The sequence below is a fragment of the Poecilia formosa genome, unplaced genomic scaffold (assembly GCF_000485575.1).
Source record: "Poecilia formosa unplaced genomic scaffold, Poecilia_formosa-5.1.2 Scaffold39, whole genome shotgun sequence".
In the NCBI taxonomy this organism is placed as follows: Eukaryota; Metazoa; Chordata; class Actinopteri; order Cyprinodontiformes; family Poeciliidae; genus Poecilia; species Poecilia formosa.
Window position 1 is genome coordinate 2352866 of NW_006799978.1, and position 25578 is coordinate 2378443.

The 25578-nt window shown below is 40.7% G+C and overlaps 1 protein-coding gene across 7 annotated transcripts in view; it reads left to right on the forward strand.

Annotated features, from left to right (window-relative positions):
* The window catches only part of si:dkey-237h12.3 (teneurin-3), a 199105-nt gene that overhangs the window by 143463 nt on the left and 30064 nt on the right, over positions 1 to 25578 (forward strand). For 5 of the 7 annotated variants that reach the window (XM_016670914.1, XM_016670908.1, XM_016670910.1 and 2 more), the window contains 8 exons: positions 468 to 614; positions 1116 to 1350; positions 6999 to 7118; positions 9203 to 9464; positions 10235 to 10502; positions 12417 to 12560; positions 23460 to 23709; positions 25423 to 25443. In XM_016670914.1, coding sequence (XP_016526400.1) covers positions 468 to 614; positions 1116 to 1350; positions 6999 to 7118; positions 9203 to 9464; positions 10235 to 10502; positions 12417 to 12560; positions 23460 to 23709; positions 25423 to 25443 — 1447 coding nt within the window. The remainder of the gene's footprint in view (positions 1 to 467; positions 615 to 1115; positions 1351 to 6998; positions 7119 to 9202; positions 9465 to 10234; positions 10503 to 12416; positions 12561 to 23459; positions 23710 to 25422; positions 25444 to 25578) is intronic. The other 2 variants (XM_016670909.1, XM_016670912.1) reach the window with 1 other exon arrangement.

Here is a 25578-nt window from a genome sequence, read left to right on the forward strand (position 1 = left end):
TTTTATATATAAAAATGTGCAGGAACTCTGTGTACATTTTTAAACCAGACAATAATTGAAGTTCTAAGTAAATAAACCAGAATATATTATCATTATTAATAATAGTTATGCTCCTGATTCAGGTGGAATCTATCTAAAAAACCTCCGTTTTTCTCTCACTCCCATTATTCTACTAACAGCAAGTGAAAGATTTCACCCTCTTTACTCTTTTATATTTCACTTTTCTCAGTCGTTGCCCCTTCGACTCATGTGAAACGACCGTAACTTCTCACTCCCCCCCTCCCCCATCCCCAGTCCCGTCAGAGGTGTATCGTTCTGTATGTTCACTCACTTCTGTCTTCTATCATTTTTACCCCTCTTCTTCCCCTGTTTCCACTCTCACATGCCCTCTTCTGCTCTTGTCTCCTCACTCCTCCCTCTCCTCTCTCCTTCTCTCCCTCGTCCGCTCGGTCGTGATGCTTTGACAGACGGCTGCCCCGGGTTGTGCAACAACAATGGGAGGTGCGTCCTGGATCAGAACGTCTGGCACTGCATCTGTCAGTCCGGATGGAGAGGCCTCGGCTGCGACGTCGCCACGGAGACGCTCTGCTCCGACGGCAAGGATAACGAGGGAGGTAGGAAGAAGCGAACGTAGAGTACAAATCGTCTGAGAAGAAAGAACTTAACCGGGAACCGTTATTGCACCAGACAGGAAAACGACTTTTGATCCGGCTCCTTAGTGACACAGAAAACAAACAAAACAAATCAATCCTACATAAAACATCAGTGAGAAGAATATGCAAATGCAGCAGCAGCAGTGCAGATTGTTCAGCAGCATGCTCTAAAATATAAAGTAGATCAATTAGAAAGAGAGGTTGAGATTATAGTATAAATGCTCCACAGGCTGGATTTCCAATGAGATGCTTATTTGCCCGATTACAAGCCCCAGAACTTTCACAATTCCTCAGGGATACTTTAAAAATTTTACTTTGTGTGAAGTCAGCATCTCTGCTCTTACTTGAAGTTAATGTAAAAAGTCATGAGCACTCAGAGCAGCATCAGATGTTTTCAGCCCAGATTTTTCCAGGTCATCAACTCTGCCTGTCCCTTCTGTCTACTTGGTGTTTTTTTCTCAGATGGCCTTGTTGACTGCATGGATCCTGACTGCTGCACTCAGATCTCCTGCCAGGGTCAGACCTACTGTCGCGGTTCTGCTGACCCGGCCGCCGTCGCCGGCCAGGGCCAGAGTGCCTCCGCCGGTGCCGCCGCCACCGCCCAGCCCTCGTCTAAAAGTTTTTATGACCGGGTCAGCTTCCTGATCGGCCCCAGTGGCAGCCACGTGATACCCGGAGATAACCCTTTCAACAGCAGGTAAGCAGCTTTACGCGCCACCGACACCTGCTTAATTATTTGGCTCACGTTGGCTGTTTGCTGTCTAATTACCTGTGTGAGGAAGGCACCTGCGGTTGTGCAGTCGAACCGTCACAAGTGTCACACGTATTTGTCTTTGGAGTCAAGATGACGAGTTTGTTTACAGCAGTTTAGCTGCCAGAAGTGACAAGTAACTCAGGAGTAGCTTGTTCTCTGTTTAAGCAGTCCTTATGGCAGAAAAACACGACTCAAGACTATCGTACGTTTGGTTACCCAACTCAGGCTTCATTCAGGTACTGGAGTCAGGCTACTTTTATTGTTGCATTAAAATAGTTTAGTTTATTGGATAAAAATGGGGGAAAAACCCATTATTAATAAACATTGCCCCCAAGCACTTTAATTATGGCCCCCTGGGCTAAAGGTTGGGACACCCTTTGCTTGCTTTAAGTGAACAAGAATATTTTATACATTAAAAAGAAAAAAACAGTGTGCAATGTGCCAAATAACAGTTTTAGAAATCTTTATATACATATTTTATCATCAGTGGGGCAACCATCACAGATTTGTGGATCTGAAGCTGCAACTCTTAGACACAAGAAACGATCTTTGATATTAGTGAGAAGGCGTTGCTCGCTTGAAACTGTTCCTCCAACAAAAGAACATCAAACGCAGCCAGAACCTTATTCCGTTAGTTATCTCTGTATGAAAAAGTTATCTCTGTATGAAAAATGTATTAAAAGTCCACATGTGGGCTTTATTGTGTGCAAATCGACACAGTTTCCATTTCAGTGTCGAGTTTTTTGCTTTAGTTTATAAATCATAACTAAAGTGAAGGTTTGTTGTTGCTTATATTACAAGAAGGACAAAAGAAATGATATTCATGTTTTTATCAGCTTGTCTCTGATGGCCTTGTGCAAGGTAATTTGCTCATTTAAACATTTATTTTTTATTTATGTATTTACTTAAATATGTTGAATAGATAAGTTATTGAAATAAGGCTATTTTACTGTTGGTTAAATGCAAGTCTATTTACTTAATTTTTAAATTTTATTATCTAGCCATTTATTCATTTATTTTTTCAAATATCTTTTTATTAATTTCGTAGTTTCTATTTAATTGGTTATTTAATTATCTAGCATTTATTTATTGTGTATTTTATACACATGCGATTTTAATTTGAATCACTTTTATATGCATGCATATTTATATTCACCTTGAATTTGGGCCTTCACTGTCAGGTTTGTCAAAGTTAAAGGAATTGATTGAAATGTTTGATGTAAAGGACATAAAAAAAATATAATTTGTGGTTCAAGGTGTGAAGCAGGTTTTTTTTCTTAATTAAACAGGAACTTATTGCGTTCACATTTGCACAGAAACAAGTTTTTGGGGAACTGATGGAGAGGAAAATGATTACCAACTGTGTGCTGAAGGCTTTGGGATTATTTCATCCAACAGTTTAAAGTAATCCTTATGTAAATAGCGTGCTTTACTGAAAATATAGAATGAGGCAATTCCCCTCAGCTGGGTTCTCAGTAATCCTCATCCTCATTGTCTTGAGCTTACTGTCGATTTCATGTCTGGCTGTGGCATTAGCTCTATTTCTCAAAAATTTCATTTTTCTCTTTATCTTTTCTCCAAAGTCAGCTTTATTGTAAAAAACTGAATTCTAGTAGCTCTGCAAACATGCTTGCTGCTAAATGTGACAATTAAATATTTTTCCCCCCACATTATCACTGCTGTGGAAAAACTCAACTTTATGCATGAATGCCTCTTAACGCTAAAAGTAAAACTTAGTGGTGTTTGTTTCAAAGCTCTTTTTGATAACAGTTCTTGTCATGAAGTGAAGTTTGCTACGTAAAGAAGCATCTGAATCTCTGCAACAATGGCAATAAAGAAGACTTTCCTCGGCAGCGGCGACAGAGTGCTTGATGTGGGACAGAAGAGAAATTGGAAATACTTAGAGGTCATTCGTCTCCTTCTATTTTCTTCCAAAAAGAAGCCGTTGTGTGATCTGACAGAAGGGGAGCCGGTTCCAGTGTGCGGTCTGGTTTCAGAACGCGGCAGTAAACTTGTCTCTTGCACAGCAGAGAGAACAAACATGTGTTGTGGTGTAGTCCCCCCCTCCCCCCCCGTCCCAACCTTCTCCTCCACAATGGTTCCCCAGCCGTATCGCATGTCCCCACACAAGTCTCCCACTGGGTTTTCAGATGGTGTTTTTCTGCAGCCAGTGTGGGACAGTGACAGATAAGAATGCATGTACTTTATGATTCATTTCTGGAGTTTCAGCAGGTGGTGTTGCTTTGCGTTTGTTTATGGGCTTCAGTTCTCGCATCATCCGTCTGCCTCTCCAAAGATTAATAGAGACACGGGGAAGAAAGAGGGAGCCTTTGCTGGAGCTCTTAAGTAGTCTTTTTTTTTTGTTTTCTTTTCTTTTTTTAAAAAACCAGCAAATAAACGACAGCGGTGCTCATGCTGTTGATCATTCCTGTCTCATATATGTAATGACCTGCAGATTAAGCGGCCAAATGAGCACTTTTCACTTACCAATGACAAATGCAGCAGGAACGCCTTTAAAATTCCCCTCTGCAGTTCTGATATGGCAAATGAGTAAATGTTGATGGAGAAATATTACAATGTCTGGCTCTGTTTTACCTTCAAATGCAGGTCGGACTTAACAAATTACCCCACAAGCATGAATTTAGGAATGAGAATCAGTGTTATACACGTTCTACCTGAAGGCCTCGCAGTCATGTTGAAAAATGGTCAAGGATACAGGAGCTTAAATCATGTATGAATCTTCTGCGTCTGTGATTTATAAAGCAAATGCATAAAAAAGGGAAAAAAATACAGAGTTTTTATTTTCCAGGTGAAAGCGGGGAAAAAAGAAACTGCTGGTGGAAAGCGTTTTGACCAGAAGCAAATCCATTTACCAGCAGGAATAATATGAGAGGGGCTGGTGAATGAATAATGCCCTCCCATACAGAAGACTAACTACCACTGTGGTGTCCTGAAGTGAAGTATTTAACCCCCCTATCTGCTCCAGAGGCATTCATGTTTGGTCAGCAGTGGGAGGTGGGTTGTACAAAGCAACCCCAGGGTGTGGATGTTGGCAAAAGTACTCGTTGAAAATGTTTTTTTAGAGAAATCTCTTGTGCTTATTTGAAAATAGGACTTTTTTTTTTTTCAAAACAGGAAACCTTCATATTTTGACATTTTCAGGGCTGAACATTTTGTGTTTTCTGAATATAAATTACATCTTTTTTTCACATCTTCACTTCTGAGTTCACCTTTCTAAACCTTTTCTTGGTTATCCTCCTTTGTTTTGCAGCAGTGCTTTTCCTTTTAGGAACCTTTGTTGTTTTTGTCTTTTGCGACACTTTGCCTCCGGCGTTGTATTTCGTTGTTCTGAATTGCTATAAAGTGACTCTTGACACGTCAGCCAACAAGCATTTTGGCTTCTTACATCAAGAGTGTATCTGTAACAGAGCCGAAGAGCTTGTAACACTGTTCTTGTCGATGTAATATATGTCATCATGAGTATTACCACTGATATTTTTAAAGCCTGCTGCCATGAATCTCTGGTATGACACAGGAAAAAAGGAGCTTTTTAAGACCAAACATGCTTCTCTCAATAATCATGTGAGTCACCGTTCTTTCAGATGCAATTCAGAGAAACATTTTCCTTCTGCAGCATCGGACCAATAAGAATATTCATTGTCAGACTCTATTTTTTGCTTTCATTAACCACACAGACGTTGCATTGCCGTCTGAGCATCTAACTGCCAATCTTGTTCGGTTGTTATACATCTCAGGTTTCACCTTCACTGGAGAAACACCAATCAGGCTTTTCAAGTTTTCTCTGTCTGTCATACCGATTTTAATTTTTCTTTCTAAGGATTATGACAAAGACGTTTCTGTAAATTCTGTTTTAATTCTAGCAATAGAAGAGGAAAGATGTTACTGACGGAGGTACTAGTTTTAAATCCACCTTAGAAATGATCTCTTTGGATACATCAAAGCCTGTAACCTTTATATAATACTTACTGAAGTCAAAAACACAAAGTCCATTAAAGAACATGTTTGAAGATGCTTTTATGAACTGAAAATAGTGGGAATTTTTTGTTTTGATTTAATGAGCTGGGGAAAGAAAATCAGATTTTTCAGTATTTGACCTTCAGATCAATGGTCAAAGCCGATCAAGGAAAGAAATTGGCCAATATTGATCACTGGCCAATTGACCGATGCATCATTAACCTTTACCTTAGCGTGTTGCAGAGCCGATTCACCGCACAAAACAACAACACAGACAACCATTCACACTATTCTCTAACAGAGTCCTGTCATCTGGACTTTGCTTTCTTTGTGTTCTGTCCTGGCATCATAGAAAAACAGGTGTGGGGTCGGTTGCCCTGCAGTGTCAGGGGCAAATTTGCTCTACAAAAGAGTGGAAATGGGATTTCCGCTCCACTGCACATTATGTTTTATTAAATTAATGTTCTAACAGGCAGTACCTGATCCAAGAACAATTTAGAAAGGTCACATTTGCATTATGCTCTCCAAAAAACTGACACTGAATTTACCTTAATAATGACACCTGGTGGTGGCAGCATCATGCTTTGGGTATCCTCTCCAGAAGTGACAAGGAATCTGATTGATGGAAAGACTTCAAAGAGCTTTTGATTGGAAAAAAAAGGTTCCAGCAGGACAAAAAGACCAAACGTACAGAGCCACTGTGTGGAGTGGTTCAGATCAAAGCATATTCATAGGTTAAAATGGCCCAGTCAAAGTACAGATATGTAAATCCAATGAACCTGTGAAAAGACTTGAACAATGATTTTCAGAGGCTCTCTCCATCCAGTCTGACTGAACTTCAGCTATTTCTTCATGAATAAGCAAAGATTTTTATTTGTAGATGTACAAAACGTGTTAAAGCCTTCCAGCTGTAGCTGCTGCAAGAGACGGTTTTCTTATTGAATAAAGCTCTTTAAAAATGCATGATGGATTTGCTTGATTTTTGTTTAAAAGCCTGAAAACCAGGTTCACATTTATTTTTTACTTAACTGCTAAAAAACCTTAACAAAAACATTAAAGTTTGTGCTGAGACTGAGAAAAAGTGTAAACAAGAGACATAAATACTTCTGCAAGGCTCTGTGTGTAACATATAGAACACCCTTATGAAATTATTCATATACATCAGAAAAATGTAATCTGTAAATGAACTCCATTTGTGCTCATTGAATTTTTATTCACTGTTATGTCCCCATAAATGAGATGACTATCCCTAGGAGCTGTAATGGTGTTGTATGCTGCAACCTGTCAGGAAAGGAGGCTTACTCATACATAACTAGGCTTCTTTCTTTGCGTTCTCTTGAATAATAAATGCTGCAATAGAAGTGCAAGATACCGCAAAATGTTAACAAAAGCTCTTATTTGTATAAATTATGGCTTTTTAAAGCAATAAACCGACACAGTGACTCTGTATGGCAGCTTTTTCATGTCTAGCAGCCGCTGACGTGTGTGTGTTGGTAGCAGTCAGTGAATCATACCTCTCTCTTCATGCCGCTGGCCAACATGTGGCTGTTGTGATCCGTGGTGAAGCAGCGGCCGCTTGTTTGCTCAGCTCAGTTTCTGTTTGTTTCCTTTCACAGCTTGGTATCAGTCGTCCGGGGTCAGGTCCTAACGGGAGACGGGACGCCGCTGATTGGAGTCAACGTGTCTTTCCTGCACTACCCACATTATGGTTACACCATCACACGGCAGGACGGCATGTAAGCAATTCCCTGTTTTCACAAACATCAAAAGGTGCTGCTTGTAAGGAAATGGAGAGGTCATGCTTTTCCTGAGGTTCTCGTTGAGCTGCACGTTGTAGTAAAAGGCGTCCAACAGTGGGACAGGTGTCCTGGTGGTTGAGCAAAAAGCTTCCCTAAACAACAGCATCACATTGTGCCTTAGAACAATTCCTCATGCAAATGCCACCATGGTGGAGGCCATTCTGAAGCGAGCTGTTTAAAATGCATTGAATCAGCGAGGGTAGAATCAATCTGCCCGCGGAGTAGTAAAACATGGGATTACTGTCTGACCTTCTCCTGCTATTACCACAGATAGGTCCTTAATAATGGGAGTGCAAACACATACAAGGAAAGCGTATGTTGCATATCTCACAGGAAGGCTGAGGGAGGAGCGCTGACACCCACGACCGTTTGTCAAAATTATGAACCAGACTTTTGGTTCCAATTCAACGCATAAAGGCCATGTTTATGTGTTGCCAGTGTGGAACAAAAAGGCTTTTTGAGTGGCAGGGAGTTGTACAGCTGCTGTTATGAATCGCGGTCCCTGGGTCCCCGTATGGCTGAGGATTAGCTGATTTCTTCAGATATTCCGCCCTGTAACTCTCTGACAAGAAGCGTGATAAATGGTAGGGGATAATCACACTTGGTTAGCCAACAGATCCGCTCAGTGTGTTAAGAAGGGAGGGGTGGAGGGGCAGTATCAAAGCATGGCCTCTTGCAGCTGTGAGCTCCCCACTGCCCAAAAGAGGAGAGAGCTTGAGAAGGAAGCTGTTTTAGGTCAGCTGCACAGCTTGGCTGTTGGCACGTATGTATGTGTGTGTGTGTGTGTGTGTGTATCACTCTGGGTATGGGTGGCGTGCATGAGAGAAGTGCATATGCACTGAAACCTGCAAGTGTGTCTTTGTGCATGAGAATGCATGCGATGTCACCACACAGATGCTGCACCCCCTGGGTGTGAAGCTCAGCGACTATATAGAGCAGCACTTCAAAGACTCGCCCTTCATTTCCAAACCAGTAACTTTCCCTCAGTAACGTCGTGCTAATTAACACCAGTTCACCAGAGGAAACTCCCCAGACTCCGCCCCCCCAACGCCCTCCCTCCAAACCAAATTCAGCCATAACGTTCCTGCCACCGCCATGCCTGGTTGAACAGAAGTAATAAATTAGATTCAGTGAATGAGAATGTTAAATGGAGGCTGAATGGTTGGGACTTGTTTGAAAAAAGTTTCTCTGCTTTGGTGGTCTGGGAAAAAAGATTCTCTGTCCACAGCTCTCATCAGAAATCAAACCAATAAGATTTTTTCACCCAAATTCTGAGTTTAGGTTTCACTTTATTTATTTCACAAATCCTTCACTTTAGAAGAAAAAATATTATTCTAAAAAATCTTTAAATTAGCTAACTTTATTATACAGCCTCTTAGAAAAATACTGATTTATAATATAAGCAGTTTCATAGACATGTGGACAAACCTCTAGTAAGGATTTATGAAAATAAAATGTCTCTTATTAGCAAACAATGCTAATAAGAGAAGTGCCATTTATTTTCCCTGGCACTGATTGGCTGTAAGGAAGAGTGTAGATCTTAGTTTCTACAGAAGGGCTAAGTTGGGCTCCAGTCTTTGTATTATTGAATTTTATGGTATATTTGGGGTTTGAGCTGTTAAAATAGCCAGTGATTTTAATGGCGATCTTAAGTATTTTAATAATTCAAACAACAAATATACTTTAATATGCATTAATATGCAGAGTGGAAACCATCTTATCACTACAGCAGAATCTAACATCAACAGTCTTCTGTATCTCTGCTCTCGGAGATGCAGCCAATCAGGGGCAAGGAAAATGAATGGTTGCTTTGCAGCCTTTAGCATGTCAGGTAGCATCGCACCAAGATACAGAATTCCAGCTTATCTTCCACAGAAAAGTCTGTGCACTGCAAATAGGTGATAATCTGTATGGTAAATGATTTTAAATCATTTAGATGGTGCATTGAAACTATGAGCTAGTTTACAATAGATACAGTTCAGTAGTATTTAGTGTCTTCCACATATTTCTGTCCTGTGAAGGTTTGACCTCTTGGCGAACGGCGGCGCCAGCCTGACCCTGAGTTATGAGCGAGCGCCGTTCCCCACGCTGCAGCGCACTGTGTGGCTCCCCTGGAACGTCTTCCATGTGATGGACACGGTGGTGATGAAGCGGGAAGAGAACGACATTCCCAGCTGCTACCTGACCGGCCTGGTCAGGCCCAACCCGTACATACTGGCTTCGCCGCTTTCCACCCTCTACAAAACGTCCCCAGAGGACAACCCCATCATCCCTGAGACCCAGGTGAGCGGACGGCGCCGAGGTGACTCAGAAGCATCACCTCTCATTGTTTTTATAGCCAATTTCAAATTCCCCTCATATCTGATTGCTTTTGAATGACTGCTGTATTTTCACTCAGGAATGATCCAAGCATTCCAGGCTGCAGTTTTGATTACGTTATCTTCATTTCACAGCGGCTTGTCTTGCTCATTTCACACAGGGTCTGATCTGCCTTTCAGCCTGCCTTTTGGTCTTTATGGAAGAGTATCTCCCCAAATACAAAGCAATAAATTGTCTCCCAGCAGCACAGATTAATATGTTCAGTCTGTGGCCGGTTCAGAGAAATCCCTCGCTGCGAAATGTGACTGCAGCCTTTGCTTTCTCTGTCGGGACTGCATCTATCTGTGCCAGGCTTCAGCTGAGAAAAGCAAACTGCTGCGTGTGTTTTTTGTTTTTTTGTTTTTTTTTGCATAATAGCTGCTTCAGGTGCAAACTGAGACACCCTAAAAAGACAGTTTCTGTTATTAGTCATACAGTATTTGATTTTTATTCTGCTTACTGATACTAAAGAACTCATCTGCTGCCTTTGGAGTGAAGCCATTTTTCTAGCATACCACTGTAATCTGCACAGAGTTTGCAGATTGCACAGTAACTTTATAAACTGTAATTAGGGCCATTCTCTAAGTTAAATACAGACTCCCATTGCTCCTGTTAGCTGTGTGTGAGTTTTTTTTGAATGTCTGCTCTTCACACTGTGCTTTTGGCACCAGTCTCACTGCTAATTAAAATCATAGGTGCTTCATGAGCAAGTGGCCATACCAGGCAGTGACCTCAACCTGGTCTACCTGAGCTCCAGGGCAGCTGGCTACAAGCCCATCCTCAAGGTGCTTCTGACCCAGGACCGCCTCCCTTTTGGCCTGATGAAAGTCCACCTGATGGTGGCCGTCATGGGCCGTCAGTTCCAGAAGTCTTTCCCAGCCTTCCCCGACCTCTCCTACACCTTCATCTGGGATAAAACAGACGCCTACAATCAGAAGGTCTTCGGCCTGGCAGAGGCTGTGGGTGAGTTCCTGCTGTGAAGCTGCCCACTAAAGATGTTGTGCAAGCAGAAGTTCGCTGTCAGACGCCCTCAGGCACTGAACCTCGCTTGAACTTTTAGAGATTGATTTTACTTGTTTTTCAATTGAAGATTATTTGGCCAGGGACTGCTTTGGTTACCATGAGCAATAAAGATGTAGCAGTTGGTGTGAAATCCTCAAATCCCTCCGTGCGGCGTTTTTTTTTTTGAAGGCCGACGCTTTTTCTGCTGACTTGTTTATTTTCCATGTATGATATTTCAGCAGCCGTGCAAGAATGAAAATATTGCCTATGATGCAGTGGCCTTAAAAATCTGCATGGAGCAAGTAGAAAACAGATAATGTGGAACTGTTTTTTTAACCAAATTACTATTTTAAATATGGTTAAATACGAATCAACCATCACATTAATATGTGAATATTGTAATCCTGGGTTCTATGTTATACACATTGGTTGTTTTAGAGAAGTGAATCTGGAAAACACTCATTGGGGATGGACAAAATCCCTTTTCCAGTAACGTTAAGTCTTTTTTTAAATCATCACCATCTGCAGGACTGGCTGTTATGGTTATGTTGTATAACATCTGAATATAGGTTTTGTTTCTAAATGGCTTTCTAAAAGATTTTTAATGTGACTTAGGTTTAAGACGAAACAAAGAACTCAAATTGCATCAAGCAACATAATTCAATCCATTCTTTATTTTACCACTTCAATAAATACCAAGTTTTTCTAATAAAAACCAATTCTTCACCCAGACTAGGAACTTAAAGTTTACAAGTATGAACTTCAATGTGAAAAACAGAAATTTACCTAAAGTTTTCATTTGAGAAAGACGGACTGACATCAAAATCCCAGATCTCTGCATTGATGGAGTCTGTCCAACACAGCTGGTGGACAGACTCTTAAACCAGTTGTGAGCTTTTAAAGAAGTATTTTTCAATAAACATTTTCACACCTGGAGTGCTGCACAGTGGACTCCTTCCTGCCTCATCACACTTCGGTATTCACAGATTTTGCTGACAAATATGATTTTGAATTACTTTAAAAATGTGATTTTTTTTTCTGTAGCTCATATCTAAAGTATTTGATAGAACATTAAAATGATTCTAGTCTTGAAATAAAACATGTTTAAAATGCTTTTTTTTTTTTATCCCAAATTCAACTTTCAACCTTAGAGAGAAAAATAACAAAGACGGAGCCTCAGTGACTTGTTTACTTGTTTTCTGTCATCTGCTGTATTGCAAATAATCAGGAACCACTAAAAATAACCCGGGTACCAGTAGAGAACCGGCGGTCTCACCAAACAACAGATGACTGCAGAACATAAACGTCTGTCTTTTCACCAAATAAAAGTAAATGTTAGCAATTTTTAAAGATTTTAAGTAAAACAGCTGCCTTTTTAAAATAATCTGGTGTATCTTAATACCATATCACTGCTCAACCCTGATTCTCAAAGTTTCCTAAAAAACAGAAAACCCTCTCAAAAAATCAAGAATTTTGATAAGGATCCGACATTTTCATGCACCACTCGTGTTTTTAACCACATCGCAGTGATTATGATGTTTACTCTAACGGGCTCCGCTTGAGCCTTTATTGTTAAAGAGACTCACCCCGCCTTCACACACAGGTTTGCGTTCTGCTTCATTTGCATTTACACAAGATAAAAAAGAAGAGAGCACATAAAATTCAAACGGAGCAGGTGAGATACGGAAACCCCACAGGTCTTCTAAAATCAACCCAGCTGGGGAGAAGTGCACAGCCAAAGAGCCAGAGGACACATAAAACAACCACAACATGCGCTCAGTGTCTGCCGAGCTACAAGCCTCATTGCTGCTATAAGTGTCAAGTAAAAAGGTTGCAGCCCAGCTCACCGTCGGCGTCTCCTGCCATTATTTTCAGTGTCAGTGGGATATGAATATGAGTCCTGCCTTGATGTGGTGCTGTGGGAGAAGAGGACGGCGGTGATACAGGGCTATGAACTGGATGCCTCCAACATGGGAGGTTGGATGTTAGACAAACATCATATCCTGGACATCCAAAATGGTAAGAAACGTTCATTACCTGCAGTGTGTGTGTGCGTGTGTGTGTGGCTATGGGGCAGAGATAGGTACCTCTGTGGGTTACAGGCAGGTGGTCTTTACCCCGAATCACCGCAGTAAAGGCTCAAATCAGAATGAAATATGGTTCGTCATCCCATCTGGAGATAATAGAGGAGAGTTTTGAAGGGCCGATCACTCACAGTAATGACTGAATAAATCAGTGTGTAAGTCAGCGGGGCGCAGGGCTCGCCACGATTCAACACCACTCAGCTATTTTAGGAAGAAAACGGCTTTTTCTGCTCACGCTTCTGACGAACAGGCATCAGGTTTGATTCTCACATCATTTCAACAAACAAAGTTAATTCCTGGCATGGTGATTAGTCGGATCCTGTGTGACCGATGACGGACGTGACAAAGTAGCCGGTCTCCGTCGAGCTGCTGCCAGAGACACGCCAGAGCCTAACAGACGAAATGAAACAATCAAGTATGAAAACAGCAGCGTCACCGCTGGGTGACAGCATCATGGAGGTCACACTCGAGAAATTCAGTCAGCACACTGTTTAAGAGTTTGAGAGCGCGGCTGCAGGGAAGGCGGTAATACGGAGGCACTTCTAAGGAGTCTGCCTCTGGGCCTCAGGCTGCTGTCTGTTGTCAGTTTGCCAGACCGCTGTTTTGACATTAAAACCTCTACGGTGCACAATTGTTGTTCCAGTTGTCCGCCGCAATTTGGTTTCCTTTTCATCTGAAAAATATTCAGCCTGGCTCTATAGTCAGATTGGAACATTTCTAGTTTTTCTTTCATTGACTGGGCTGCCTGTGATTCATGAGGGTTTTGTTTTAGTGCTTATGATTGTTAAACAGCAATGTTGGCTTAGTTTTCTCTGCTCCATGGTAGGTTTTCTATTAAAATGATTTATGAATAGGAATAAAAACAAAAAATGACAGGAATGAATCAAATATAAAAATATTCTTCATGTGTCTGCTTCATGTTGATTTCAATATGTTGGTGAACTTGAACAATAAATGCATTATGCCTACAGTTACATTTATTGAGGATTTTGCTTAATTCTGTTTTTTTGCGTGCGTGTGCGTGCGTGTGTGTGCATGCGTGCGTGTGTGTGCATGCGTGTGTGTGTGTGCGTGCGTGTGTGTGCATGCGTGTGTGTGTGTGCGTGCGTGTGTGTGCATGCGTGTGTGTGTGTGTGTGCTGTTTCCAATAAGTTTTGAAGTGGTCTGGATCTATAGTTCATGATGCTTTCTGAAACTTTTCCCTGGTCTTTGACCCTTTTTAATGCATTTTCTGTCCATCCTTGTCCATGACCATGAAAGCATGCTGTGTACTTAAAAAAATATGAAAGTGGATAATCCCAGTAGAAAAAAAAAGTGTCAGACTTGAAAAATAAACTCCTGCAGATGAACAGTATCTGAAATTCAGGGCTTCTGTGAAAATATTAACGATTTCCGTAAAGATATCAAACAAAGTTCTCCTCTAAGTTAGGTTTTTTCTTTCAGATCATAAAGCTGGAGTGTCCCTTGGTGCTAAAACATAGTTTTCTGTCAGACGTTATTTCCCAACTCATAATTTATTGTAATTGCTTGTTATTTTCAAAAAAAAAAATTTTAAACTTCTTTCTTCATTCAGGCCTCTCTAACTCTGAGCTGTAAATAAAGCAGATATTCCTTTTAAATTGTTTTATCTTTTGTGAGATGGCTTCATCTTTTCCTATCAGAAACAAACTTCTTGGTTGAATGAAACTAAATTGAAATCTTAATCTGAAAGGGTGAGAATAACATTGAGTTTGACTTTATACACATATGATGGGGAAAAGGAGCTCCGATTTATTGAGTCACTGACTTTGCAGCAACCCCTCATACTGAGCTAGTATGTGTTAAAAGTGGAAAAGAATGACTTGTCTTTATCAGAGGAAACCTCCAACAGAACCAGGTCAAGTATGAACGTCGATCTGCCTCCGTCAGCTGGGGATTAGACGGGATAGAGAAGGTACACAGAAAAGACTGGAGCTCTAGTCCAAGAGTATTTTCTACGGGAAAGAAAAAACTGAGTACACAGAGTTAATGAGAGCAGTAGTTGAATTAGGAGTACTACTCATTCAGTGACTTTTCCAAAAAGGAGGACGTTAACCACAGACTCACTGGAACATAACCACAGAGATAGCTCAGGGTAACTGAAGTTAGCTGTATTAAATTGGATGGATTGTCGGCTTTACAGATTAAAATGCGTCTCAACAAAATGCTTCCACTAAAGTTAAGCTAAATTAGGCAGATACTTAATTCAGATGTAAATATTTTTTGAAGTCGAAATGTGGATCAGTTTAAGCTGAGACTAAATACCGTGTAAAAAAGTCCAAAAAGTGTAATCTTTCAACCTTAAAATCCTGATCTTTTGACAAGGAGCCTGTGTTTTTCTATCAGATCTGTCTGATGAGACCAATCTGGACTAATAGTACAAAAATTCAGAGCTTTTCAACTCATATTACTCTGACTTTTTATTGTTGGAAAGGCACTACCACGTTTAGAAATTAAACTCTGCCTTGACAACATTCCCCTATATTTGTCTTTTAAAACTGTGTATGTCACCTTAGTGTATCATTTTACACTAAGCTATGATTAAAGTATTTAAAAAAAACTTAAATTCATCATTGGCTGTCAAGCTTGGTACCAAACCTGGAATTGACTCAAAAGGTAACATAACAGATGGCTCAGTTTCAAACTCATAAAACATCTGTTCTATTGACAAAAATAATACATTTACAAAGAGTTAGGATGTAGGTTCCCTAAAGCAGCGTTAAGATATTTCTTCATTTGAGCCAGTATTTAGTTGAGTTAAACAAACAGCCTGTTAATAAACCCTTACATTTCACCTGTTTGTATTAACTCCTTAGATTAGTTCTTTCTTTGGAGATTGAGAAAAAAAACCACCTTCGATCAGGTAGCTGGAAAAGTGAAACATGAGGTTCTCCGCTCCGTAGGGTTGTGTTCTCACAGTTCGAGCTCACACACTTTAAGTGTAATTCAGCGTAGGAATATTGCACTTTTCTGATTTACTGCTCTTTGCAGAGCTGCATATTCGAAGGAATTTTCTTCAAAGAACAAAGATGGATAAATCATGCTTCATTAAAGCTTTTAGCCTCCAGAAGCTGTAGGGACACGGTGAACGTTTCTCATAGCTGAAGCTGTTTAAAGAACGAGGTGTTCTTTGTTCTGCTCGGCTCCTAGCGGCTGCTAAAGGTTCCTACAGGCCATAACCTGCACTGCACACCATGGATGCTGCAGATAAATGTTTTGAGTACTTAAAAAAGGTTTGCTGATGATTAAAGTTTAAAATAAACAAGCAGTCTTAGTTCTTAAAGACCCTGAGGAGTTTCCCTCAGCTGTGATGTAGAGTCGGTTTTAAGAGGATGTGCTCACTGGCTCTAGAGGCTCCTTACAAATCCTCTGCAGCCTCCAGACACACAACTATAAATCTGCCTCTTACTTATTTCATTTAGGCAAGATTCGACAAAGTTTAGGTAGAAAATGCTAAAATAATTTTTGTGACTTGATATTTCAACACGTAGAGGAGCTCTGGATATAAGGAGGCATGTTTATGTTACATATTCCCTCAGTGTAGTTTTATTTTTAAACCTTCTCAAGAGCATTAACGGATAGACTCCTGTTCGTCCTTTAATGCTAAACATCTGTACTACATGCATAATGTTGCAGAGAATAAAGAAAAATGTATTTTTATCAGATAGGATGCAGAAAACAGAGACTGTTTCTTCGACTTTGTCCTGCACCTTGTCAAGCAACAAAAGAACAGAATTCCAAGCTCATCTCCAAACCCGATCTGTCAAGCCATTCAGAACCCAAAGTTTGTGAAGTGAGTGAAAGAAAACAAGAATATGCTTGTAGCTCGTGTTCTGGCGGTGCATCCTCGTTTCATCCGAGCCGTCTCAAAGTAGAGCGCACCATCTCCAAAGCCTTCACGGCGGCAGCGTCTCAGTTGGAGTTGTTGTGAGTTGCATTCATGATCAACAGATAGCTGCAGCATGTGATATGCAAATACTTTGCTGCATCCTTTATTAGATTGAGCCGTACTGCGTCGGAAGATGTCAGAAAACCAAACGTCGCCCTGCTTTAAGAACCGTCATGCTGAGGGCTTGTTGTTGTACACGGGAGCAGCGATTACAGAAATAAAGCACAGACCAGATGGCGCAGAGCGTTTCCTGTGCACTAAATGTTGCAGTCTCCCCAAGGCTCCATATCCTCATATTTTTCACTTGTCCCGTTATGAAAAAAAATCACTGCAAAGTCTGTCTAAATTTAAAATGCACAAAAATAGTTCAGCAGACTCGTGGCTTTCTGTCTAAATTACTACCTCTGTTTGACAGGCGCTTAATATCGGTGCAGAATAGTTTCAGTCCTGTCAGCTCAACCCAACACAGCACGCTTGGTAGGACCAGATGTTTTTTTATCCACAACTTTGGCAAGACAGTTTATGAAAAGTTCACCATCCTATCTTCACTGCTAGACAGCAGTCTGAAATAATCTCAGCTGTGTTTGTGACAGTTTGTGCAGTGCCTTGCAGAAGTGCCCTCAATGTATTGAGATTTTAATTGATTCACCAACATAAATTGCGAAGCAGGTGGAAAAGGGCTAAATGATTATTTATGGTTTTTACAGACACAAATCTGAAATCAATTAGAATTGGTTCTCTTTGAGTCACCTGGATAAATAAATAAAAAAATAAATCCATTTGTGCACAGTATGCTACTTTTTCTACAGAAAAACTGAAAATGATTCATTGTAAAATAGATCTAGGTCAGTAACATCTAAATATGTCTAAATAAGCCCTCCATGATAAATTGTCCCAGATATTAATGTGATAAATGATTAAGTTATTGTCTGAGATCATTTGCAAGTAATATGATAATGGCTTAACAATGCCAGTCCACCGTCTCAAAGATCAATAAACTTTAATTTTGTAAAGAACCCTTAACACTGGAGCTGCAGATATTTCAAATATCCAAAATAAATAAACAAAACGACCAAAAACAATAAATATAAAATGGAAATTAAAACCACACACAACAGAAAGCATAAATAAATGGAGCGTACATGAAATCTCTTCTACAAAACTTGTGCCAAACTGCAGCTGGACTTCCTGGTAGATTTAGATTTAAATTAATCTTTTATTGTTTACACGTGTTTGAGTGGAAGAAGTGTTAATTTTCTATTCACCCAGTTTAAACTGGATGAACTGAAAATCTGTGAAACGAGTTAAAGATTAGGATGATGGTGATCCAAACTCAGAAAGATATGTTCTCCAAATGTGAGTGGAAACCTGTAGACTGCTTTTCAGCAGCAGGAAGGTTTTTATTGCTATTTTGCAAATAAATACATTTCTAATACAGTATTAATATTTTTTGATATTTTAGTAAAAAAAAATATACATATATATTTTTTTTAATAATATGTCTTTTGCATTGCTCTTTTATATTTCAGTTGATGCTTGTCTCATTTCCTGTCCATAATAAATTTATTTTGTAAATTAAAATTAAATATCCCAGAATGTGAATAATTAAAGGTTTTAATTTATGCTCAGGGGCAACATGTTGGCGAAGTTGGTGCCACTGTTGCCTTGCAGCAAAAACGTTGCAGTTTGAGTTTGCATGTTCTGCTCCTCACAGTCCAAAAATAAATGGAACTTCAGTGTGTGTGTGTGTGTGTGTGTGTGTGTGTGTGCGCGTGTGTGTGGAAAGGTTTTAGTGTTGTGTTTTTCTTTTTTTTGTTGTTGTTTTGGTTTTTAATTCACCCAAATTAGTTTTCTTGCAGTTTTTCATTCCACATTGAAGGATTCAGTCAGGAATCAGGCTTTTAAAAATTTACTGGTTTTGGGAGGGAAATTCAGCTCGATATTCTCAGTCGACAAGAAGATGAATCCAAATATCACTGTTTGCCTTCGTTGCTGCTCGAGTATTGATTCTTTAATGCTCCACGGCTTGACTAATGTCCTTACCAGACATGTGAGCAAGCAGTGGTCCTGCCGCTGCACTGCAGTTTATCTCCAAACATTTGCTATCTCGCTTTGTTGTGATTCCTGCTTCATATTTGCTCCACTTGGAACATCTGAGGAGTTTTTCCTCTCATTGTTTGTGGCGTAAGGCCTGAACAGAAGCTCCTCTCCCCCCGCCTCGACTCCAGAGCCTGTCAAACCAGATAAGGCAAATTGCTGGTGTCTGCACTGTAGTCGTGTCCTCCTGCCCCTAGTTTCTTCGTTACAAGTGGATATGCCTTCCCCTCAATCTGCAGCTTGTCTCTATCTTGGGTAACATAGCCGATACTTATTGGACACAGCCAGGGTTCAGAAAGGCTGTATTTGTGAGAGTAAGCACTGTATGGCTCACACACATGCTGCATTTTAAGGAATCAGAGGTCTGCTGCTTGCCGTTAGCCTCACACAGGATCAGCGGGGCTCCGGGTGGCACGTTGAAGAAAGACAGCAAAGAGGAACAAAGAAGGACAGGGTGCAATTAAGACACACTCCCTTTCGTCCCCTACCACTCTCTGTGCTCGCTGCGTGTCACCAAGGTGACATTGCTCAGGGCGCTCCAGTTTTTTATCACATATGGAGGCTCGGCCTTGCGCTGGCGCCATTAATCATCTCAGAAGCTGTGATGTCAACATGAAAGACGTTTTTTTATTTCCCCCCACATGATTCAAATTAGCCTTTTATCAAACAAATTATTACCTGGTGTAATGTCTCCCAGGTAGGAATGGATTGTTGTTGGCCAGCGCACTCAGGAATTATGATTTCTGTATGCAGGCAGCAGGCAGAATTTGTGCAGATGACATCCTGGCCCTTGCTCAATAATTCATGTAATGACTCCTCTTCTAGTTTTCTATTTTCATGGCCTTCAGGCCTCCTCAGTGTCTCTTTCACCATCAGTTTTATAGACAGTTATATTTGGACTGTTTGACTGTCATTGTTTGAGTCTCTGAGTAGCTGCAGGTTTAGCTGCTCCTGAGTTAGACATCCGACTACTACCGATAACAAGCAACCTAAAAATAATGGCCAAAATGATCCGTTAGGCTGTTCCTGCAATTTAAAGCTCTTTTAATGAGATGCCAGAGGAAGCGCCACTGCCGGTCAGCTGGCTGAAAGAAGACGGCCAGACCTTTCTTTAACTTAAGTGAAAGACAAATTTGACTGTTTGCAAATATTACCAGTTGAAAACTATAATGTCTGATTTGACCTTCCTTACTACTTGGCTTCTTCGCATCTTTCCCTTTTTGGTTCCCTTTCTTTCCTTATTTCCTTTCATCTTTCCTGCTTTTCTTTTTTCCTTGTGTCCTTTTCCCTTACCCTCTTTGTGTTGTATCTCTTCTTTATTTTCTTTGTTCTTTCCTCTTTTGTCTTTATTTATTTATTTGTGTCCTTTTTTTCTTTTCAATTTTTCTTCAGTCCTTGTATCGAAACTCATTTTCTTCTTTTGTCTTTCTTTCTATTCTTCATGTAGTTATTTAGAAACCCAGATATTATCTATTGCAATAATTAATATACCTTATAATTAGATCAGCCGTAGGGACAGCTGTTGCTCTCTGTTTTAATCTTGACCTGTGACATCCTGTGTTTGAAATGGTTTTCTGAAGAGCATCGTATTGTAAGTCTGGGTTATTTCTGTGGTTTCCATACAGTGAGACTCTCTGGTTCTGTTTATTCACCTCGAGTAGAGAAGCCATCAATTGTCTCTGAGCAAGTAGCTTCTCCCCAGATTTTGAAGCCGCCTCCACCCGTTCATGTTTCTAATCGATGAGCAGACACGTCCCGAGCGGCTGATCCATTCAGCTGCCATGCTTGTTCTTTGACTTCTCCCCTGCAGAATCTGTTGGAGGACCTCGCTGCAGCCTGTGCAGCAACGCAGGACTTTGTGAATAAATTGTTTTACTGAATCTCACTTTTGGGAAATCATATCACAGTTCTCTGAGTTCTCATCCAGACTTAGAAGTGCAAAATAGTTCTGGATGCATGTTTGTGGAATCCAAAACCCCTTTTTAGTGGCGACACCGTAGGAGTCCCCTCCCCCCCCCACTAACACCACCTCCTACAGCCTGGAGCTTCGGATAGTCACAAGCCAAATTCTCATCAGTGGAGCTCTCCAGCTGAGACATCGCAAGCTTGATCCTCACAACAATCATCAGCAGTAATGTGTCATGGCCAAGTGTCCTTGAGGGAGGGAAGCTGAACCTTAATCTGCTCTCTCACACTAAGCTGGCAGAAGACATTGTGTGTGAGAGAAAAATCAAAGTAAAAGAGTACAGTGTCAATAGTAAGTGTGGGTGTAATGGTGGGGGGTTGCTGGTGATTGATAGCAGTATTTAATCTATTCCATTACACTGTCTAATAGCCTATGGGAAGACTTGTGTGTACAGTAAACTGTGATGGAAGTGTAAATGGAAAGAACGGGAGTGACTTGCCAGGATGACTTCAGCATCCTTCTTTTTAAATTCTTTGAAGCTGAACGTCTGCCAAACTGTGAGACGGCTGCAACGTTGACACTCATCCATGTCCTGCACACCCAGCTGCTGCATCCAGCATATTAGCAACATTGCTGTCTTCCACGTGAATGTTAAGAAGTCATTACGCTAACAGACATTAAAATTCAGATCAAATTATACAGCTTATTTGTCACTTCTGATGTGTTCATTTTTTCCCGGGCTCAGCCTCAACCCTTCAGCTCACCGAGTGTTTTCATCGCGCTGTGTGTGTTCTATTCAATGTGCCAACAAATGGATCACAGTTCAATTAAAGTCCCAAGGTCACAGGTTTCCAGGCGCTGCGCGGAGAGCTCGTCCTGGACCTATTTGTCTTGGTTAGAGGCTCATGTATAATGCTGTCGGGTACAGAAGACGAATTGGTCAGATCGTCAGGAGTCTCGCTGGTCTGCGTCTTCATTTGAATTTGCCCTTCAATCAGCTAAATCAATGAGAGGAACTAATCAGAGGAGGGACAAGCTGCTCACTTAATTTCACATATATTGAGGGTTGCAGTGGCTCGCGGTGTGGCTCCGTGGGAGGACAGCATTATGTGGCCGTTCAGTGGTGTCATAGATCCACTAATTAGGACAGAGGCAGAGTGAAATCACACAAGTTGCTGGATGTGAATAATTAAGTGCTCCAAGCATGCACTTCTTCCCTTTGATGTGTTTTTTTCCCACTTTGAAGAATGTTCCACCATACCCCTCCACCCCACCGCGCTCTGAAGAAAGCCTGTTATATCAGCTCCTTGTTAAAATATTAATCTGTTATGACTCACCACATTTAGTGAGTCCTCGGCGTAACGTATGGGCCGTCATTAAGACGGTGTCCACAGCTCCGTGTTTATGTTTACTGCCTCTCTGTGACTTGGGGGAAGCGCTCTCCCTGTCAAGTTAGAAGAACATCATTTCTTATAAAATATGATTCAGCTTCATGGAGGGTTTTCAGACATCTGCTCTGGCGGGGCCGCGGCTCTGCCATGCTGATGGTCAGCCTCCGGTCCCTGAGCTGTTTAAATCACATTATTGTCTGAGCAAGAGGTTATGTGGATTAGTTGTGAGTAGTCAGTGTCTCACCTGCAATAGAAAAAATCTGTTCTCAAGTGACAGTCAAGCTAAATACTGAGGGAGAATTAAGACCCCCCACCCCCCTCCAGTTTGAAGCTGAATGATGTAAATGTCATATTTTCTTTCTACAGACATCCAGCTGGTAACTACTATAAACATCCCAATGAACCTTAAGGTTTAAAAAGTATTCTCAGATAATAATCTTTACAACAGACAGAACTGCTGTATTTTTTTTCTTTCCATTTCAATAATTTGTCTCTAAGGAACACCAAGGACAAAAACACAGCATTAATTTCCTTGATATTATTTAGGGGTAAAATGGTAATACAAGCTGAAGGTGTATTTCATATTTTAATGGTACATTTGTAGAGAATTGTGTATTGTTATATTCAAGAGATTAAGAAACTCTGTCTTGTTTATGAGTGAGTGAAAAATGGAGCAGGGGATTGATGGGCAGATTGGTGCTGTGTTTGCAGTGCAGCGTTCTGTTGTGATGAAAAGAGATTTAGTTATGAACTCTGGGTAGTGTCTGAAAGAGATCATGACACAATTGATCAAAATGAGGGAAATGAGGAATCGGCTATGTGTCGATTCCTAGTCGACACATAGCCGATTATCTAGAAAAAAAAAAGCATTCTCATGCGTTTTGGCCATTTATCCACACAAAAGCTCCACTTAATATCACTAAAAATGATTATTTATAAAAATTCAGACCAAAATAGAGATTTGTGTTTGCCTGTGTACATGGGAAAACAGATTATATTTTAATGTGTTTTTTAAAAGAAGTTTGACATACAGTAAATATCTGTCCATGCAAATGAGCTTCCTGGCACCAGGTCTAATTCCTAACAGGAACGGACAGATGGACAGACAGATGTGCCTTATTTGTCTCTGTCCTGGTCTGTCACTAAAACCTAAGTGAAATGTTATAGGAACATTAAAAGAGACTCTATCCTTGAGCAGAATGCTGGGGACCAAAAACACATAAAATAATTGTCTTCAGCTGTCAGTAGGTATTTGGATTTGTGTGGTCATGCAAATTCATCCTTATATTTTTGTACCAAATGCACCATGAATACAGTTTTATTACTAGAACGGAAATCTTAATCCATACCGTTTGTTTAGCCTTTTCTCGTAATAAACAAATGTACTGCCATTCAGTCCATTTAGTCCGTCTTTTCTACCTGTCATCATATCCTCTGGTTAGATAACTGAATAATGAGTCCAGTGATGTTGTGCCAATAACAACCAGCAGCCATGCTTTCACACCTGTGAATAACTGCTGTGCTGTTTCCCAGGAATCCTTTATAAGGGCAGCGGCGAGAACCAGTTCATCTCTCTCCAGCCCCCAGTGATTTCCACGGTGATGGGGAACGGACGGCGCAGGAGCATCTCCTGTCCCAGCTGCAACGGGCAAGCTCAGGGCAACAAGCTGCTGGCGCCAGTTGCTCTGGCCTGGGGCATCGATGGAAGCCTTTACGTCGGCGATTTCAACTTCATCCGCCGCATCTACCCATCTGGGAACGTGACAAGCATCATGGAGCTCAGGTAGGAGAAAAATGGCAGCGCATTTGTAAAGTTATAGACTCAAAGGTTATAGATGCATACATATAAACAAACAAACTATCTACAGCTAAACATTTAATCAAATGTGTGAATATTGAGTTGTAACAAAACAGAAAGTTAAAAATGTATTTCTGTCACCCATAAATTTTTCAAATCACTAAACCGACTTTTACATCAGACATAGAAGAAATGTATGATTTCATTTACTGAAATAAACCCAACCAATCTGCCTCAGACATGTTCATTGTTGTCACATACGTCTGACAACAATCAGAAAGAATACTTAAAGTATATTTATGAATGTTTTATGAACATGACAGACAATAAAAAGGGGGGAAATTTACACAGTGCACCTTCACTGACCCTTAAATTATGATGTAATAAAGGATCTCTCTTGCCATTGCTGTAGAGTTCAGCATGGTGAGGGAAACTAAAATGGCACGGTGGACAGACTTTTAATTCACACACATCTTTCCACTCCTCATAGAAATTTGAAATCTTTTCCCCATCCATCTCCATAATTAGGAAAGACATCCTGTCTTCAGCGTGTAATTGGGATGATTTACGTCCTCATGCCAAGTTGGCTTCTCTCCGCAATGACTCTGATTCGGCCAGTTGGCTTATTTTAAAGTGGCAGATGTTGATTAGATGTACATTGGGCTTTCACCCTCCACGAGACGCATACATGACAAAAATAACATGAAAATCACCTTAAAATGATGGTAGGTCACTGCACTGTTGGCTGTCTGTTCACTGATTGAGAGTTAATATCAGGATTAAAAGGGTGAATGTTTAGAGCAGATCTGAATTGGAAGGCGAACATGCTAATCCACCCTGGAAACCTGCTAATGCACCTGCACAGGCAGCCGCCTCTACATAACGGATGTTGGAAATGATGTAGCGGTTGGATGAAAAGCAGGGCGCCGCTATAAACCAACCTGCAGGCTCAGCAGCACTTTACCAGACGAATAATGGTTTACATCTCCAAGCAGCTCTTTTACAAGAACAAGAGGCTAAGAACTCATGTTAGCTTTGTTAAATTAAATAAAAAAAGAGCCAAATCTCTTTGCGTCACACTGTAGAAAGTCCAACAGTTTTAGAGAGAATGTTGTGTCAGAAATTGATCGTTTTAGAGCAAACATGCACTTGGTTTCAGTCATGCCGCCTTGCACAAATGGAAACATCCTGAACCTCCTTCAGCCAGTGTTCGCTTTAAGCCTGTGTTTATATTTTGGCTTCAGTGGTCAATGTAGCAAATGGCTGAATCAATATTTCAATATGAGCGGTCAAATTGAGAATAGCAGTGGTAATACCGGATGGTGCTCCATGAACACAGGAGGACATGTTTCCCTCTCTGTGGGTAATAACTCCACCTCTGCGCCGTCTGCCAAACGGACTGTCATTGCATGTGACCTTCTCTGCTGGCTGTGTTGATTCTTCAAGGGGACGACTTTGACTTTCTTACTTTCTTCACCAAGCTCTTGTCTGCCCATTTTACATGAGTTTTGCTGAGATCTCACAAATCTTGTAAAGTTTAAACATAAATAATGAAAAATCTACTGGAGACATCCATAAGTCAAAGAAATGGCAAAAGTGAGCCATATAAAATACTAACAAAACATTTCCAACTAAAATATTTCATTGTCTTTATTCTCTTTTCTCTTTTTCTTCTGCTTCCACTGCATCCTGTCATAGAAATAAAGACTTTAGACACAGGTAGGTAAATTATTCTTGTGCATGTTTTATTCAGTCCTTTCTGCATGTCACTGTCTCTGAAAATACTTGAATTACTCGGCCTTTTGTTGCTGGATCACAGTGAGAAGCATTGACTGGAACTGTGCTACATTTATT